The sequence below is a fragment of the Tenrec ecaudatus genome, chromosome 16 (genome assembly GCF_050624435.1).
Source record: "Tenrec ecaudatus isolate mTenEca1 chromosome 16, mTenEca1.hap1, whole genome shotgun sequence".
Taxonomy (NCBI): Eukaryota; Metazoa; Chordata; class Mammalia; order Afrosoricida; family Tenrecidae; genus Tenrec; species Tenrec ecaudatus.
The window spans coordinates 12,685,824-12,706,425 of NC_134545.1; the positions used below are offsets into that span (position 1 = coordinate 12,685,824).

General features: G+C 39.7%; 1 protein-coding gene across 2 annotated transcripts in view; it reads left to right on the forward strand.

Moving 5' to 3' along the window:
* The first annotated feature begins 237 nt into the window (after positions 1-237).
* The window catches only part of MED13L (mediator complex subunit 13L), a 257,652-nt gene continuing 237,287 nt past the window's right edge, over positions 238-20,602 (forward strand). Inside the window, exon 1 of one of the 2 annotated variants that reach the window (XM_075534610.1) lies at positions 238-418. In XM_075534610.1, the coding sequence (XP_075390725.1) occupies positions 347-418 (72 nt within the window). In that variant the 5' untranslated portion in view covers positions 238-346. The remainder of the gene's footprint in view (positions 419-20,602) is intronic. The other variant, XM_075534609.1, reaches the window with a different exon arrangement.

Genomic DNA, 20,602 nt, shown 5'->3' on the forward strand with positions numbered 1-20,602 from the left:
CCCGCAGCGGCCGCTCGGGAGGCAGCGGCGGCCCTGAGAGGCGGGGAGGGCGCCGGGCCGCGCGGACAGCGCCCCCCGCCGAAGCCGCCGCCGCCGCCGCCGCCCGAGCAGGAAGGAGCCGCGCGGTCGCCGCGGACCCCCCCGCCGGCCCGGGCCCGCCGCCCCCGGCGCGGCGTCGCCGCGGCGCCTCCCGCCCGCCCGCCGGCCCGCCCGCCCTCTCCCGGCGGCGGCGGCGGCGGCCCGGCCGCCCCGCGCTCCCCGGCGAGGCGCCGCGGACCGGCCCGGCCTCGCCTCGGCCGCCTCGCTCCGACATGCCCCGCTCTGGCGGCCGGGCTCGCGGAGGATCATGACTGCGGCAGCGAACTGGGTGGCGAACGGGGCGAGCCTGGAGGATTGTCACTCCAACCTCTTCTCGCTGGTGAGTAGCCGGGCTGCGGGGAGGGGGCTGGACCGCGGGGTGAGGGGGGGGGGGTCCCCGACCTCCGCCGCCGACCAACTTTCTCCTCCCGCCGCCGCCGCCGCCGGGACTTGGCCCCTCCCTCGCCTCCCGCCGCCGCTCGCCGCGTCGCCCCCTTGGATGGGTTCTCGCCCGCCCGGGACCCCGTCCAGGGTGTATTTGGCTCTTTAACAATCGCGTGTGAGCGCGGCGCGCGGCGTGGGTTTGCCGAGTGGAAACCGCAACAGCTGCGGAGGCTGGGTCGCCCTCGGAGCGCCCCCTTCCCTCCCCTCCGACCCCCCCGCCTGCCCCCCGCGGTGGACGGGAGGCGCTGCCTGGGGTGCCCGCGCCTGCCAGGGGCAGCGAGCGGCCACTCGGCTTCGCGTCGGATCCCCGGACCGCGTTTTGGGAGGAGGGAAAAAATTTTTTTTTTTAATTACAATTCCACCATGACACCTGCAATTTCGCCCGAAGACAGTTGCTGGCGCGCGATCGTGTGTCAGTGGCGGACGGTGGCACCCGGCGCTCCCGCGATCGTCCGTCCACACCGCCGGCCGCCCCTCCTCGGGGCTCGCGGCTCGCGGCTCGGAGAGCCCTTGCGCCGAGCCGACGGAAGGTGGAGAAAGCTTTTTCCTTGTTCTCTCTGCTCCGGGGTCTTTTAGAAAAAAATCTGTGGGTCTCGGTTCTCACCACGAAGCCCCAGACACACGCACACAAAGCAACAAGCTGGGCGGTTGGCTAGCATCGCTTTTAATGTGCTTTCGCCTCGCTCCCTGGCTCTCCGATAATTGACAACTTTTCCTTCGGATTGGAATCGCCGGCCTCAGTCTTGGAGCAGTTGGGGTGTCGATTGTTCTCGCGGAAGCCCCAGCGCCCGGCGGCGGCGGCGAGATTCATCGAAATTGCAAATGTATAGGACCCCAGCAACTCTGGCCCTGGCGGTGGCATTGACATGGGGTGGTAAATGCCATCTTTGCTTTTAAAAAAACAATGTTTTTTATTGGGTCGTATTAGCTCCTCGGAAAACAATCACGTTGTTAAACCTGGCGTTTAGGCTGATGATTGCAGTGCGCGGTCTTTAAATGTGCGCTTTGTGCTTGAGTTACTGCATGTCTAGCTATGTACCCGGGAGAGTACGGATTTGTTTAAATATTGAGCAAAGGTTTGTAAACAGATGTAAGGCAATTATGTTTCAAGCGTAGAATATAATTGGAAAATTGGCTAAACGGTTTATTTAATTTAGCTTAAAAAAACAACTTATTTTAAGTTGTGTGCCTTTTTTGGGGGGGTGGGAGGATAGTCTCTTGGAGAATATAGTTTTGGGGCTGAATTTCTGTTACCCTTGCTGTAGATAGAAGTATTTCCTCTGAATCCTTGTTTACACTGGATAAATAATTTAGTGTTCAAATTGTAATTAGTTACATTTAATTATGGGTGGCATAAGTGCCCCCCCTTCCTTTGAGACTGGTAGAGAAATGCAAAAATCTTGCCAACTTCTCAAATAAAAGTGTTAGTTTATTAAATCTGCTACTATATTAATGTAGATTTAAAAATCAACAATGACTTTTCAGTTACAAATACTGAGTGACATACTGTCCTTGCTTCCACTAAAATTGTGTCAGATTAAAATTTTTCTTGGAACATTTTTATTTACTAGAATATTAAACATGTTACCTTAAGTACCTTATCCTTAAGCTCCAAATTATCACTAAGTAGAGAGTCTTCTCTTTGCTAGTGTGATGACTTTCTCGTGATCTTTTAATATTGTGGGAATAAATCCCATTTGGCCACCTCTCTCCCCTCCCCCCCTGTCATTTAGCATCAGTCAGATTCAGGGACCCTCTTAGATTAGCCAGCCAATTGATTAAGGGGTATTTAAAAATGGTTTTTTTGTTGTTGTTGTTTGGCAGCTGGTGACCACATTGACACTCTTACAGGTAATTAAAATAACCAAGTAGACCAATATTAGTGCGGAGAGATTCCCCAAATTACCATCTATCATGCTGACTGGTAATGGCCTGTGTGTATGTGGCTAATTTATATACAGCAGGTTCTTGCCGACAACTGCAGTACGTTCTGGTGCCGGCAGTGCGGAGGAGACCTGCTTCCTTTATCTTCTGTAAATGCTCAAGAGAGAGTGATAATGTTTTAGAGATAAGATGCTTGAGATTCTTTTGGAGAAACAGTTTTGTAGGTAGGCAGCTGTCCTTTGGTTAGGACTGACTCAACGTAGTGCCTTGAGTATATCTCCCCTAAACTCTTTAAACCAGGAATTGATTTGTGAAAATACCTACAAGAAGAAAAAGGTTTATTTTTTCGGTAGCAACTTCCGAAATCAGACACAAGACATGCAAAGGTTGGGTTTTTTGGTAAAGAAGTAGAAAGTGTTTACTTGTTACTTTGTTTGGTACATTGACAGTGGGGAGTTGCATTTTTTAAAAAAAAGTTTTAAAATCAGTTAAAAAGCTGCTGATTGTTGTAAATTTTGTATTGCAAATTGAGACTTTTGATTAGGATTCATTTATAGCAGCAACCTAGAATATTAAACATATGTTGCCTAAAGTGCCTTATACAGAGTAGCTAAGAATGCCAAAGGCGATGTAAACATCAGCTGCTCAAAATAAAGTAGGCCTTGGAAAAACAATTCCTTTTATGTTTAATAATAGCATGTAGTTTTCTTTCTGACCTGTAGTTTTTTTTGAGCAGAAGTAATTATTGTTTATGGAGAATTTACCTAGATACTCATAGTAGTGTGGGTTGAAATATAAACTAGAGATTAAAGTTCTATACCACAATAATGACCTACCCACTTTCCATTACCGTAAGGTGTTCATTATGGTTTAGAAGACGTTGATTGTGCAATTAGGTGCCTTAAGATTTCTGCTAGTGCTTTATTTTGCTTCCTGATTTCTGCTTTTCTACTTTGAGCCATTAAGTTTCCCAAATTCTCTTCACATCCCTTTCCTCCTTCATCTTCTAGCATGTGAAAAATGGCATTGTGTGTATGGGATGTGTTTCTCAGTCTTACCTGCTTGTGAGATTTGTAGCTGCTGCAGTACATGCACGCCTGGCTGCGCCTTTGTGACTCAAAACTGTTTTCTCCTGCCGTCCATCACATTTCTGGGTGACTCTGGTGATATATTCACTCCGTTATAATTCAGTTAAGTGTGTTAAATCTGCCTTTTTGGAAAGTGTAACAGTGCGCCCTATGGTGTGTGAACTCACCCTTGTGGGAAGACACTATAATTTCCAGATGTACGGTCTGATGTCTGTCTTTAGCTTTATTTATTCAATGAGATAGTAAGAAAGAAGCTATTTTATGCCCTTTAACTAGATTTCAGTATACAGGGAGACCTAATTAGTTATATATGCCCCACATTTTATTGTATTTGCTTAGAATCTTCCTCAATACGAGTAAATGGATGATCTGAAATTCTTCCTCCTTGAATGGAAACGGAGATATACACATCAGTATTTAATTCTTGTTAAAGAACTTTTCATTCTATATTTGAAGCTTTTAAGGTGTTCTGTTGTTGAACTTACTTTTTTTCATAAAGATTTATGTTTGCAAACTTTGAAATCTCTTTTGAGCCAGAACCAGATAGGAGAACTATCAAATGGCAATAATAATAATAGCAAAATAGAATCATTTCAATAATCTTCTAAAGCCTCCCCCGCCCCATACATGCAGAAGGTGTATTTTCATCCCAATTTACCATTTTAGTGTTTTCATAGAAAGGTATTTTTTCCTGTGGGTTCATTTTCTTTGATGAAAATATTTATAAATTGCTAATGTGTGTTTTCTATTTCACATCTTGTTAGTAGCACATGGTGTTACAGTATTTATATATTTTTAATAGCAATAATTGCCACCCAGTAATAGTTGCTATATTAACCTCCAATTGCTAGTAAATATTTTTTAAGTACATAATAGACAGCAATTTAAGGCACAGTGTAGCAGTTTACTGGACCATTTTGAAGAGTCGTTGGTACGTGGGATGAGTTCATAATTTAAAAGAGAAAATATTGTACCTAAATGACATGCATGTTACAGAATCATCCGCTGTGCTGTTGCTTGAATGAGCTCTTCGGGAGAAAGTTAGGTTGAGTCTGTTTCTCAGCATAATGGGCAGGGCCGTGCGTGCCTGCAGGACAGTGAGTGTTGGTTGAATTTATGCCAGGTGCTTGTATAGCTGATCACTGTCTGTGGGATAGTAGATATTTATTTGTAAAAAAATATGGAAAGCCATTACTTGAAATTGCATTAAGTTAGAGTGGTAATGGTTAAGTATTCTGACTCATAGTGACCCTGTGTACAACCCAAGGAAACACTGCCCAGTAAGAGTGGTAGATTATATTACATTAATTAGGCATGGAAAAAAATTGATTCATTTTTTTCCCCCTCACTGGCTAATTTAGCCTAGTTAATTGTGAGTTAATTGTATTCATCAAACACTTTCACAGAACTCCTCTTGAGATTAATAAGGAAGATGCTCTATCACGGGTTTATACTATATAAATTATGATAACACTTTTCAAAAGATAAGTTCATTCTGTAGTTGCTTGTAAAATTATTTAAAATAGAAGTGAAGCTCTTAGCTCATTGTAAACAATATTGAGATTGTTTGCCTGGATAGTTAATTCAACCATCTTTCAAGTTATAGTTTGATTCAAAAGTAGATTGGCTTTCCTTTTTTTAAAAATAATTAGACTTTTTTGGTAGAAGCAAATAATGTCAACCTCTTTTAAACTAGTATTTTTTCCCCTCAATGTAATTGGTACATTTATGTCACAATAAGAGATTAGACCGCGTTTATGGGGATTGGTTAAAATGGTTATTTGATATTATTACTGAAAGTGCATTGGCAACCCTTTTTCAGAAAGGGAAAGAATTTTTGCAACATTACTACTAATGTGTCATTCATTTAAAATGCATTATGTGCAAATTTTTATAAGCTGTGTGTGTGACAACCAGAATGGGTCATTTTATGTTATAATTTAATGTATTACAAAGGGATTAAGCCGTCTGAAAATGCGCGTTGTTTTTAGAAATATGTTTTTTACATAGGACCTACTTAAGAGTTTTAGAATTAGTGACTTGAAATTATTTATAATGTTCTTGGAATATAGGACTTTCCCCCCTCTTGAGTCATTAAACTTCTTTCTTAGCACGTTTAGCTAATTTCCTCTTATAGTATATGCTTTTATTGTTTATTTGAAAGATTTGAAGGTGTTAGCTTTGTTCTGTTGGGGGAATTCACTTCATTACATAGGGGAGATGATATTCCATTAATCTTGGTAAATATTAACATAAATGAGGAATTGTAAATTCAAACTCATTTGCATGAATGAAATATGTATGCTTGCTCAGTTTTTGTTTAGTAAAAAATATCAGCATAGTTCTCTATCTCTGATTTTGTTGATATAAACATAGTCTTAAATTCTGTTAAAATGTTGCAGTTGTCTGTTTATTTCAGGCATAGTTCTACTCTGTTCATTGTTGTTACTTAGCTTTCAAAATCATCTGTAGGATGAAATTTATTTTATTCTCCAAAGTCCATCTTTTAGGAACTCCTGCTTTGCTTGAATTTGGGTTAGCATGTTTCTGTGATGCTGGAGTAGAGTTGTTGTAACGTCTGTTTAAACATTTGGATTCTGGTCTGCCAAAAAGGAGAAAAGATGTTTTTTATCCCTCCCTCCTTTCTAGATGATAGGAAACTCAAGGGCAAATGTTCTTTCATTGGTATCTCTATAGGGTTGTATTCTGTAGATTTTCAAATGTTTATTTTCTCATTCTAGATGAGTGGTGGTAGAATCTTATTATAACTCTTCTACCACTGTGAAATTGTACAGAGCCTGGACTGGCAGCTTTCTACATTTTGTGTTTTTTGCCTGTACAGTGAAATTCCATTGCTGTTCAAAGGAACTCCTGAGTTGATTATATTAAAATTTTATTTGTGTTGTTAATTTGCAGAGTTCAAATTTATAGATTTTTTAAAGAAAGAATTTCATTGAGGGCTCTTACAGCTCTGATAACAACCTTTACATCAGTTGTTTCAAGCATATTTGTACATACGTTGCCATCATTTTCTAAATATTTGCTTCCTATTTGAGCCTTTGGTATCACTTCACATTTGTAGATTTAACTTAAAGCATGGATAGGGAAACATGAAGAGAATTAGGTAAATTTACTGGCAAATATTCTTTGTTTCTTCAGTCTTCACTAGATTGTCTTAATGTGATAATTAAGACTTAATTTGAATTAGTCCACTGTATTGGATTTGTTTAAAACATTTGTTTGATATTAAAACTAAATTTGAGGAATAATTATGAATAGCATTTTTATAATGCTTGGTGGAAATTTCAAAGATTGATCCTCGAAAGAGTGTTAAATTACATGCACATTATTGTGATTTATTTTTTTCTGCAAAGAAAGTTGGTAAATTTATTAGAAAATGTTTTAGTGTGAGACACATTGAAGCTTCCTTCCATTCTGCTGCTGTTAGATGCGTCAGGTCGTCCCCTCCTCAGATACCCTGTGTACAGTGGAAGGAAACACTGCCTGATCCTGTGGCATTCGCACAGTCATACTCTGTTGGTGACGTTTGTGTATAGGAAATATAGTTCCACTTTATTTCATTAGAGATGATTTAATCCATCTGAGCTTAACTTGAGCGCTGGTAAATAAGGTATTCAGAATAGCATAATTGGCATGAAAAAGCGTTTTACATTGGCAGTCCTCTTGATTGAGTTTAAATGTCCTGAAGAGAAATAGAGGAGACATAAGTATATGTAACTCTGGACCATTTGGAACCAGCTCCTTGCTTATTTGCATCCATATATGGTTGGCACAATCTGAACCAGACCCTCCCCCCCCAAAAAAAAACAAACCAAACAAAACAACAACAACAACAACCCCACTGCCCTGGAGTCATTTCTGACTAATAGTAACACTTTATAGGATTTCCAGGGGTGTCCATCTCTCAGGGAGCAGCCAGCTTCATTTTTGTCCCATGGAGGACCTGGTGGGTTTGAACCTCCATTCTTGGGGTGACCCATCTATAGTCTAACCGATCAGGGCTAGCCATCAGGGCTCATTTTGAACTACATTTTAGGTAGTTCAGATGGCACCTCTTCAGTGAAGCTTTCCCTGGTTCCCACAGGCAGAGCTAATTACTCCGGCTACTGTGTGGCCCCCTACCTTGGTCTAAATCACCTTTGCATTCTTTGCACACCTTCCTACTTGTTAGCGATTTGTTAAATGAATGGTCAGACAGCTCTTCTCTCTTCCGTCTTATTTGTCTAGGAAGTTGTCATTGTCCAGTTAGGTCCTGGTCCACGTACATGCTATTTTCTTTGACCTTGAAAATTCATCTGCTTAGCTCTGGTCCGAATAGTATGATATCATCTGTGCAGTCTGCTCCACAGGACAAAGTTGTGACAGTCTGCTTGTGTCAAATCACAGCTGACTCTGGCCTGGGAGGTCTCTGTGAGTCGGTTGGAATAAGTGCAATGGCAACAGGTTTGTCTTTTTTTTTTTTGAGGCACCGTGTGTGTACTGAGGTTTGGTAATATTTTAAATGTAGGATACTTGTTAAAGAGAATTCCAGTTGAATAGTAGATGTGTACTTCATCACACTTTCAAGGAATATGCATTCAGACTTCCTATATGTGTTCCATAGGACCCTGGTGGATCACATGTTGAGTTGTTCACTCCAGAGTTTGCAGTTTGAATCTTACCAGCCGCTCCTTGGGCAAAAGCGGAGGCAGTCTGCCCCTGTAAAGATGGGCAGCCTAGGAAGCCTGGTAGAGCAGTTCTGCTCCATCCTGTAGGGCTGCTCTGAGTGGAAATCAACCTGAGGACGCCGTGTGTTAGGTAGCCCGGAGATATGCGGAAATCTAAGAATCCAGGATCTTGATTCTTTTTCTCCTCTAACCCAGTGGTTCTCAACCTGTAGGTTGCGACCCCTTTGGGGGTCAAATGTCCCTTTCACAGGGGTCGCCTGATTCCTAACAGTAGCAAAATGACAGTGATGAAGTAGCAATGAAAATAATTTTATACTTGGGATTCACTACCACATGAGGAACTGTATGAAAGGGAGGCAGCATTAGGAAGGTCGAGAGCCCCGGCTAAGCTCGCTCTCTACGCTGGAAGTGGACAGCTGTAAGATGACTTTGTCGGAGTCCAGAAAATGGACAGTGAACCTGTGGGAACATTTCAAGTTTTTGACTGGATGGAGGAGATGGGTCTCATTTGTGCCTCAAATTCTCTTTCTGAAGGCTTGGTGGAAATTAAGAGGGTCCGAAGTGTGAAATACTTTGTGTACCTTTTAAGGAAAGCATTCTGGATGACCAGATAAATTTTTCTTTTTAAGAGGAAGAAACTTCTAGCTTATTACAGCTAAAGTTACATAGTCTCCTCAGGTGGTTAACCAGAAGCTGGAATGGTAAAATGGCTTATTTTAAGTCTAGAAGTCACCGTGTACTGTATTTGTACTTTATAAAGAGAGCTTAGGACTGTATTATTTATAATGTCTCTTTCCTGGAATATCAGCTGTGTTTCAGAAGGAAAACCTGAAATTTGTCACTAGATGTTAAAACTTTTCATTTTGTGTGTATGATTCATAGTTGAGAGGGGTTATGTCTTTAATATGCTGAGCGATTTTTGCCTCACCAACCCTGAGCGATTACTGGATAAGACTGGGAATTGAACTGTGGCTCTTATTTGGTAGTTTAAGCTATTAATTCCTTGGCAGCTTCAGAGTGCTCTTTGAACTTTAAATAGCAGTTCTAGTAACATTTTGAGATTTGTCTCAGGGAATGTCAGAAATAGTACTTAATAAATATCTTTTTCTTCTTAAAGACTAAATCACATTTTAATTTGACACGCGTGTCACAACCCGTGCTGTGTTTTGAACAGAGTGTATAGATACTCAGCCACATGGCTAAGTTCTATTTTTTGATTTTATGCCGTACCATCCAAAAAGAGTGTTTAGGCCTTATTGAAGGAGCGCCAGACAAACCCAGCCAGTTACCCTGAAGTCGATTCAGACTCTTTGTGACCCCATGGCTCCCACAAATCTGTAGTTTTTGTATTAATCTAGTTGAATATGAATAGGGTCTTAAGTTTTTATCCAGACATTTAGAATTTTATAGGTAGGTGGTCTCTAGCATTCAGAAACCCTAGGTAATGTGCAAGTTTTTGCTTTTTTTCCCCACAACAAAACCCTCTGTTGATACAAATGGCGGTGAGCCTATTTAGCGTGTATTACACTCGATTGCTTGTGTTGGAGAACACAAATGCTATTTATGGCAGCATTTTTATGGGCACAAACTCATGTTTATTGCTCCCATTTAGAATGGCAGGAGCAACCTTCCATCTGAAGGTAGCGCCTGGGAGGCCAGCGCTGTTAACCCTCCTCAGCCCAGCCGGTGGCAGTGCTTCTGCGCTGCCCAGCAAGACCACCACCTCACGCAGTGTTGACATGGCATCCTGTAGGAAGAGTGGCATTTTTGAAGGCAATAGGGCAGCTTTCCCTTCTCCTTTTGGGCAGGCACCTGCTGCTGCTGCCTCTTGGCTGATGCCCTTTTATGTAAACGTTGAACAAGGCAAGAGAGGTGGCAGTTCTGTGATGTCATCACACAGACTTTGTGGTACTCTGACCTTCAGATCCGTCCCTTTGCTCACCTCTAGAGATGAGCTGTCATCTGCTGGCTACTTTGTGTGGTAAACGAAGACTTCTGAGCCTCAGTGAGATGAAGACAGGGATTGGGGTAAGGTTTCATGGGCTAGCGAATAAACTGGCACTTAGACTTTTAAATTGTATTCTTTAGTTCCTTGGGTGCTATTATGTTCAAGTGCAGAAAGAGAGCAACTTGGACAGTGTTGTGCCTCGTAGCCAGAAAAAAACCTAGAGGAGAGGCTCATGAGGGGATAGTTGGAAGTAGCTTACTAGACAGTCGTCCTTTAGAAGCTCAGTGGATAACTATGAGTCTGTCTTTCGAAAGCTTTACCAGCATTTCTAGTGTATGGTCTTGGCTCTTTCTTTAAAAAGAGTACAAAAACTTAGTGAGTCCTAATTTTGTTAAGACAGGAAAACTTGGACCGCAGGCAGGCAATTTAGATTAAGAAGTGGTGATAACGTAATACTCAGTTCTAAAAGAATTCACTTCTAAAGTTAAAAGAAAAACAAACCCACAACAGTGCTATGTTACTCAAAATGCTAATGACTAGAGTGACAAATATTTCAAAAGCTGGACAGACGTGAGTCTTAAATGAGCAGATGGGATATGAAACTAAAGGCGGGAGATAATCCAAGAAGAGAATAGAAACTATTTTGAGAAAGGAGTTGGGAGGAAAAAAAACAAGTGTGTTACATGGTATTACATTTATTAATGTGTTTAAAAGCCTTCCTAGCATTGCTCTCTTACACAGACAAGTTAGAATTGTTGAACTGTGCAACTTTCAGTCTTTAAATTTGGTGCATTGAAAAGAAATTAGGTGTGGGTCAGGCTTATTTCTTTGCATGGAGCCTAGACATTTAAATGGTGAAGGTATTTACTGTGTATGCCTTATGTAGACAATCTGACTTGCTTTCTCAGACATAAAAATAGAGGGGGCTGGTTATGCTTTTCAAAGACATTTGCTGTGGCCTTCTGAAGATGTGAGGAGTAAACGAAGATGAGGTGGTTTATCCTGTGGCCAGCTTGTTAGTTAATTGAAGTCAGTACATTTGCTTATTGAGGACAAACTCGGGATGATAGCGGTTTGAAGAATGAATAAATGACAAAGTGAACAACATGTTCATTTTCAACTGAAGAAAGGCAGTGAAGCAGGTGGGACTGGGACTGGGAGTGGGGGTGGGGCAAAGGGCCTAGATGGGAGGCATTAAAAGGGTGATACTTGACCAAACAAATCTGGCTGGAGATGGTGTCAGGAACCCAGGTGATGTCCTCAGCACGGGAACAGAGTAGGAGGAATTCGAGCAAAGGTGTGAGGATATAAAACCAATCCATTTTGAAGGAAGTAGGGGCATTCCTACGTTAGTCTGAACAGCTTTTGAAGTTCAGAGATGAACTTGACCCGGGATAAATGAGATCAATTCTTTGTAAGCTTAAAATCTTGCATTTTATGTGGTGATTTATTTTGCTTTATTTAATTATGACAAGGACTGGTTTTGAGCTAATCATACCAGAACTGATACACATCAGTCTAGACGAGTAGATGCCACCTTTATTCATAATAGGTTTTGATTCTTTTTCCTTTCATATTATTTTTAGAAACAGTTTAGTCAACCATCCCAGAAAATATTATTTCAGACGATCCTAATTTGGTTAGTGTCTTTTATTTTTATATTTTATTATCCTCTGCCTTTGCTCTCTGTTGCTGCCAAAGCCCACATTTTAGTATCTTTAATTAGAGGCAGGGGCAGGAGTAGGGGAGTTTCTGCTGAGCCAAAAGAGCTCTGTCTAGCCCCTAGCCATTGTGGCTGTGTGCCAGGATTCCCTGCCTGCTTGTAGACCGCCACTTGCAGTTCTGAGCCTAGTGGTCCTAGTGAACCTTGTTTCCATTCAGTTTTACTGAAGGTGGTTTTCATGTCCCACTGATTGGTAATACTAGATATTAGGACAGATTATTTTTGCTTTCTAACAGCTGGCAAATAAATGATCTTTTAGTAACATTTACTGCAGCCGAAGGAGGTAAAAACCTGAGCACTTCTGGCCATGTAGGATTGTATCTGGTGGTGGTGGTTTCGGCACCATTGAGCTGATTTTGACCCTTAGCAACCCCATGTGACAGACACAGTAGAGTTTTCTAGGCTGTAACCAGGTCTTTGTCCAGAGGAGCTGCTGGGTGGGTTTGAACTGGATGCTTGCCTGTTAGGTCACCGGGGCTTCATTTATGGCAGTTTGGATGTACAGAGAGGAATGTGTTTTACCTAATATCAAACTCAAACCCGCTTTCATCACGACAATTCCAGCTCATAATGTGCCTATTGGATAGAGCAGAATTGCCCCACAAGGTTCCCAAGGCTGTAATTCTATATGGAAAACAGATTGTCTCTCTTCTGAAGAGGAGCAACTGGTGGGGTTTGAACTGAGTGCTTAACCACTGTGCTACCAGGGATGCTTTACCTAGTCAGTGGTGTCTGTATTAGTTGTTAATATTATGAATTGCCATGGTAAGCACTGTTTTCTGTTTTTGAATTCAGGATTGTAAAGAGATTTCCGAATTGAATTCTCAATCAGTTTACCAATTTTCCAATTATCCTTTTTAAGGTATTTTTTTTACATTAACAAGAGAAATTGAAATTCTATCAAAAACTTAATGTATTCTAAATAATTTAAAAAATTCTTATGAGTTTTTCTGACACAAATAACACCAGACCAATTTAGATTTAGAATTTATACTAGACCATAAAGGAGCTTTGGTCATATAGGGGCTATGTTTTGGGCTGCTAGCACAAAATCAGCAGTTCAAATCACCAGCTGCTCTGAGGGAGAAAGAGGAGGCTTTCTACTCTGGTCAAGAGTGACATGCTCAGAAACCCACAGGGAAGTTCTACCCTGTCCTTATAAGATAAGTCGGAATTCACTCAGTGTCAGTGAGTTGACCAGGTCATAAATCTACATCTCAGCTACTGAAGAATATAAATATTTACCCTCTGAAATAGACATTCTTAATGTTCAAGTTACTGAAAATATACACCCCTCCCCCAAGGATGTTGTTTTACATACAACGTGTAATGATTTAAGTGAATTGAGTCAAGCCCCATGATTTCAAGTAGATTGGGATCACTGGTTATCTATAAATTGCTTTGAGAGAGGCATGAAGCTGGTGTCTTGTTGCTCTTTGGCTATCGGGCAGTGAAACTGAGCTTTTTGCAGCCCAGACAGATGGTGCTGTTCTTGAGTCTGTTTGCAAGATCTTAGAACATTTAATTCACCAGTGGTATGATTCTCATGGGAAACTCGTATTTTGGTGTGGGTAAGCTAATACACAGGTTTCTTAAGTAAGTGTTATAAATTTGATTTGAAATAGATGTATTTACTTATTCAAGAGAAAATTACCAAAAGAGTCTGTTCTGATGAATAGCGTGTGCTAGTTATACAACAAACTCCAGAAATACTCCAAACAGAAAATGAACAGGACTCACTACAGTAGGCATTTATTTATCTTCTGTAGCAACTTAGATACTGTTGCTCAACTTTGTTTAATGGTGATTCTTATACACTGTAAAGAAACCCACACAGCTGACTTTTAACAGTTGCTAGGAACCCATAAGGAAATTAGTAATACTTATTAGGATTCATTTTAGAAAATAGACTTTTATTTAGATTCCTTGTGATTGACCTTACATTTTAATTTTGGTATGGAGAAATACAAATATTTTAGATAGAACCATCCAGTTTTCATATGCTATGTGAACATGATTTATTTAGTTATATTGTAAAACTTTTGAGTTTGGTTGAGATGAATATATTTGTCGACCATGTAAATAATGTATTGATAGTTTTGAAGTAAAATTTCTAGAAATATTTGGAAAATACTGCCCATTATTATTATTATTATTATCATCATCATTTTAATTTAATGCTTATTTTAATTTTCTAAATGGGAGACAAGGTGACTTTTGATACTAGAGTAGATGACATGAAAGGAGTTGGAAGTGTATTCTGTATGTAGAGGGGAATGCCTGAGGGTTTTAAGGAGAATAATGACATGATCAGATTTATGTTGTAGAAAAAGAACTCACGTGGCTCCACTGGAGTGTAGATTGCAGTAGGGGAAGGAAGTCAAAGGCAAATGCTGTAGGCTTAGAAACAGGAAGTAGTATAGAAAGAGCTTAAAAATGAACACCGGTTCCGTATGTTGTTGAATACACAAATGATGATCTGTTCTGTAAACTCTCACCTAATTCACAACAAAAAGTTAAAACCCAAAAACCATTAGCACATGTAATCTGCCCAGTACTAGAAATATCTGAGTCAGTCAGAATACAAGACCTCTGGCAGGTGATGTGCAGCAGAGTAATTTGGCGGGGGAGGAGCTCGTGGAATGTTGGTTGTCAGAGCGGGCATGGAAAAACCTTACAGGAAGAAAGGAAACAGAAGGAAAGGAGTCTCCTTGGCAGAAAGGCCTGGGATCTACTTCCAAAAATTTCGTCCTTGGAAACCATATGGAGGAGCACAGCTGTGCTCTCACCCACATGGGGTCACTGAGAGTGAGCCCTGGGAGTTGGTTTGATGGCAGTTGGTTAACTAGCAGGAGTTGATTCTGTCTTTACCAACTTCTGTTACACAGAACCGTTCTTGTTAAGGGTGATAAGCCCAGATAGATTAAATTTGTTTCTTTGCAAGTAAGTATTAAGAGGTTTTAATAGCTTTTATTTATAATAACTTCAAATTAGTGATATTATTGGAAAATGAAATAGATCCCCCTGTCCAGTTTTCCTTCATATCTTTGTGTGGGCATTGCTGAAGTTTTGGAGCTAGAGACTAGGTTAGAGGGAGCATTTATGAAATCAGTATGTATTGTGTGCCTATTTCTCACTGTGAGTTGGATTTCTTTGGGTTTTTATTCCTCTCAATTCTATTCTTTGTTTTTTGACACTGTCCGATTGTATAATATTTTTATAGTTATTTAGAATAGTGTAGCGGGCCATATTTTTGCTTCCCTCTCTCCATCCTTTCCTGTGCCTTTCTTTTTATCCTCTTCCTTAAAAAACAACAACAAAACCCCTTTTCGTAGGCCCCCTGCACTTGGAGCCTCCCAGCCTCTGCTGCGCTTTTACTTGGCAGCATCCGCTCTCAGTTAAGCACTGAAATGTACATATGCACTTCAGAACCTATTGATGTAATCTCCTTGGTGTGGTGGGGATCCTCTCCAGTTGTTTTGAGTGCACTTACTGGCCCAGCGTGCATGATCCATTGTCGACTGACTGTAATTCATTCAGCCTCCCATGTGGGTAGGTTTTTCACTTGGTTACCCTGAAGGTGGAGACTTGGCATTCGTGCAGTTGCTATTTGTCTTTTTCTCTCCAAGTGAGGTAGTTCTAGTGAAACAAAGAATATTCCCCAAAAATAAAACCTCCAAGAAATTGAAGCTATAAAAAAAGTTGCCCATGTACAACCCAGTTCATTAGATCAGATGTTACCTAACTCCTGTTCTTGCCAGTGTGCACATATTTGTATAAGCATGTAGATAAAACCAGTCTAGATAGGATTCTTTATTCAGCTGTACTAATATTTTCCATGTGCTTACAGTTTCATAGTTGTACTTTTAATGGAAAAATCTAAATTTTATAACCTCAAATTCAAACAATATGGGATATCTAGCATAAAACATGAGAAGTTCCCCTTCCTCCTGGACCAGAAACCACTTGTGTTTTAATTTGTATACATTTAGGGCCCCCCCCCCACTTTTGCCTGCATGTCTGTGTGCCTCTACACACAGAATTTAAAAACCGTATTAAGTATTACATAGAGAAAAATAGCATGGATAAATCATACACGAGGTACACAGAATCATGTTAGAATGAATACCCCTGTGCCTACTATGAGAAAAGGAACATTGTATTATTTAGGAAGCCCTGTCTGCCCTTCATCAACCCATTCTTTGCCCACTTGCTGCAGAGATAACTTATTGTGACTATTTTTTACCATTGCTTGTTTTCCCCCGTTTTAATCTTCTTAATAATTAAACACTGTATTTAGTTTTGTATGACTCTGAACTTGTATACAATGTAAGCATACTATAGTCTTTTGCAGCTTGTTTTCTTAGTTTAATATTATATTCCAACAATATTGTAGGCTGTTGTCACCTTGTGCAGTACTGTGTAGTTGCAGTCCATTTACCCTGTAGTTTGTTGTTGCATTTTGATGATTGACATTGGGCATATGCATAGTTTGACAATCACAGAAAGTTAATAACTTTCTGTTGTTTCTTGCAACTTGCTTAACATTTGTCTTGAAATAAGCTCATTTCAGTAAATTAAAATATACTTCATTTTTCCTCATTTCTAGCATTTGTTTCATATGATGGATGTACTATCACTTCGTTAGCCATCACTGGGGACATTAAGATGTGCACAAGTATGATTCATACACTCGTAGTATGAATACGACTGTAGGAATAGTAAACCTACACTACTGTCACAATTGTAAAGCCTATTTCTATAGTAGTGTGTAAACTACACTTGTGGATTCTCTTTGTACACATAGGGCAATATTTCTGCAGATAGATTCCTAGAAAAAGGATTGCTTATTTTAAATTGAATGCGTTGATAACCATTGAAATCCTGAGCAAAACCCCACCATTTTCCATTTTTTAATTTCTAGTGAGATTATATGAGCTTCCTTCCATAGATATTTCTTCCGTGAACCTGCTTATTTTTCTAAGGGTTTCCCAAAGCTCTTCTTTTCCTTGTAAAAATTTCTGTCAATTCACTAATAGGAAGCTTTTCAACTTCAAACGACAGTAGATCCCTTCTTCCCACCTGCTGTGCTCATTCTTAGCTCAGAGCTATGGCTGTTTCTGAGTGCTTACTGTACACCTGGCACTGTTGGACTGCTTGCTGGGCCCATGGAGATGGTCGTTTTATATTCACAAGATCCTTGTGAGGAAGATAGTACTAACTCCATGTTCTAAACAGGAAAGGTGAAGTGAGAATTTCAAACAACTTGCCCATGTTGACACAACCAGCAGCTGCTGAAGCTGAATGTTAGTCCCTTGACTTTAGAGCTTCAACTCTCAGCCAGGATGGTGTATTGCATGCATCCTTTTTGCACTGCAGTGCTTTGTGGACCACAGTGAAGCTCCTCCCAGATATTCCAAGCAGTACTGGTCTCTTTCTTTTCTAAGCCTTTAAAAATTAACCGTGTTAGACCATATAATTCAGCACAAGCACGAAGGTAGAAATCACTGAAGCATACAGATTTGCCATAGATTAATGGAGTGATAACACAGCTTACATTTTTAAGAAGTTTCCTCTGAGATTAATGGAGTAATAACACAGCTTAAGATTTCTTCCCCCAGATAGTTTTTCCCCTACACTACTTCATTCCAAACTGAGGAATCATTTGGGAAATGAAAAATTAGGATAGCATATTGTTGTGAATAATGGTAGAAGCAAAGTGAAAACTTAAGTAATTATTATCTCAAACATTAAAAAAAATCACCTGGCTAAAGATTTGTGTTTTTAAAAATGAAAGGATAACTACTAAAATGTTTGTTAAACATGATTTAATTTTCGGGGCATACTTATGAATTTATTAAAAAGACAAATAGCTTAAAATGGACATGTATTTCTTTTTTTATGAGTAAGAAGTTTAGAGACAATCAAGGGACCCAGGCTTTTTCTAGTTTGTTAGTTCAACATCCTTAGCTTATCCCTTCTAGCATATCCCGTACATCTTGGTATATTTTGTTTTCATCAATCAGTTAAAAATTATTTACTAATTGCCCTTGTGAGTCTTTGTTTCTTGAGTTCTTTGAAAGTAGTGTTTAATTTCTAGATTCTGTAGGAAGCAAAGTGTGTTCGGGATCTTATTAATTTCAAATTTAATTGTACTCACAGGTTGCAATTTTTCAAAATTTAGTGGTAACTTATTTTAGGGCCTTTCCTGTGGTTTTCTTGGTGAATGTTCAATGTGAATTTGGCTTTTAAAAAGTGTATTGTGCTGGTGTTAGGTGTAGTATATTATAAATATCATTTCAGTTATGCTGTTTGATAATGTCATTCATGTTTTCTGTATCCTTAATGATTTTCTGTCTATTTGTTCCATCAGTTACTGGTAGGAGGAGTGTTGAAATGTTTAGTTATAATTCTGGATTCGTCTGCTTCTTACGGTTTTGCTTCATGTGTGTTGAAGCTTCGTTATCAATAGCATAGACATTTGGGGTTTTTAAGTTTTCTTTAGACTGCAGCCATGGCTCAAACATAGCAATGGTTGTGTGGATAGGGTGGAACTGGGTAATGGTTCTGTTCTGTGTGGGCTGATATTGACCTACAACACTGAATTAACAGCAACGGTTTTTTATCATTATGTAACCTCTCTTTTGTCCTCCTAGCTGCTAACCACTTTCACTCTCTTTCCATTTGTATTTGCATGATCGATTATTTTCTATCATTTTATTTTTTACTTGTGGTTTTAAAAGAGCAGTCCTGGTAGTGTAATGGTTGTGCGTTGGGCTGCTTATCCCCAAGAGTACTAGTTCAAAACTACCAGCCGCTCTGTGGGAGAAAGATGAGACTTTTTGCTCTCATGAAGATTTAGTCTTGGAAATCCATAGGGGCAGTTCACTGTTCTAGAGTTGCTCTGAGTCAGAGTTGACTTGATGGCAGTGAGCTTGGTTTTTTGGTCTTTAAAATTTTGGAGGTTTTTTTTTTGGTGTTAAAAGGGAAAATCCAAGTATTTCTTACAGGTAGCACATAGTTAGATTTTACTTTTTTATCAATTAATTTTAAAGTTTAGTTTGTATTTAATGTGATTGTACTGCTATGGTTTAGTTTTAAGTGTCCTCCCCCCTCCCCCTCTCCCTTATCTAGTCCATCTGTTCTTTGTTTTACCTTTTTCCTTTCCGCTTGAATTTGGTTTATTTTTTGTCATGACATTGATTTTGACTTTTAGGGACCCTGTAGCTCAGAACTACTCCTTAAGGCTCTCAGGGTCCCAAGACGGGAGTAAACATCTTCCTTTCTCCCATGGAGCAGCTGGTGGGTTTGAACTGCTTCCCTTTTGATTAGCAGCCCAGTTCTTAACCTCACTCACTATACCACCAGGGTTCCTTAGGGAGTGAAGGGTTTATATTATACATCTTTAATTTACCTCAATCTGTGTTCAAATGATGTAAACCCTTTGATTTATAATGTGAAAACCTTACAACTATATCTTCTGTTTTCTCCTATTTGTTTTATTGCTACCATATGATTTTCATCTATATCTGATCTGTTACCCACAATACATTGTGACTCTTTATTGTTTAAATAATTAGCTTTTAAAGAAACAGAAAATGAACAAAGAAGCATTTTATATTTACATTTATTTACATGTTAACGGATTTTTATGTTCATTATCCTTTTGGGTAGATGCAGGTTTTTATCTGGTCGCATGTTCCTTGTGCTCAAGTTTATTATTTATTATTAATAAAACTTATAAAAACACATGGATTGCTTACTGAGATAAAAATGGTGTTAGAGTTATTTATAATCTTAGTATTGGAAGGAATCCGTGAAACTCAGACTTAGGGGGAACTTCATAAACCATGTTTGAAGTCATTCTGTAATATCTTCTTGTAGTATTGATCAGTTTCTCTTCAATGTCTTATGGCTGTGATTGCGTCCTGTTTCTTTGAGGGAGCTGTCAGTATTGTTACTGTTTTGATCATGAGTTTTTCCATTAGAGTCTGTTGTTACCACTTGGGAATGTCCTGAGCAAGTACAATCCGTTTTCATATATCAGTCATCATTGAAGACTTAAAAATTTCTTCAGATTTTTGTTTGCTATATATTTTTGTCATAAAGCTTTGATATTTAATATTTTTCTGTTGCCACATTCATTCGTTTGAAAGAATTGAACCTGAGGCTTCTTCACCAGCGTGGACCTTTATCTGTGAATTTGTTCCGCTTTAGATCTCTTTGAAAGAGATTTAGAACCAGGGCATTAAAGCAATATTGACTAGTGGCTTGATAAGAAAGACCTGTTGTGTTGAATCTAGGTTCTGTATTTTCATAATGTAGATCAGGATGACAATAACCTTACTGGTTGCTTCTTCACATTTTAAAATTGTGTTACACTATTGTCAAGCAAAGGGAGCCCTGGTGGCTCTGGTTGGGTAGGCGTTGGACTGCAGATTGCAAGGTCAGTAGTTCAAACTCATCAGCTGCTCCACAGGAGAAAAATGAGGCTCTGGTGAAGAGTTAGATGGAAACCCTCTAATGGGTTGCTATGAGTGGAAGTTGATGTCATGACAGTGGGTTTGGGTTTTTGGGTATTTTCAAATGAAACCCTCAAGACCTTTTCACTTATATGTCGCTAAACCAGCATACTTCCCTTTTTACGGTAACTTTTGGAAAAAAATTAATATTGTGATAACAAATTATGACTTAATAAGAATCTACATGTTAGGAAGCATTTTTGTTTATAACTTCTAATCACGGAGAG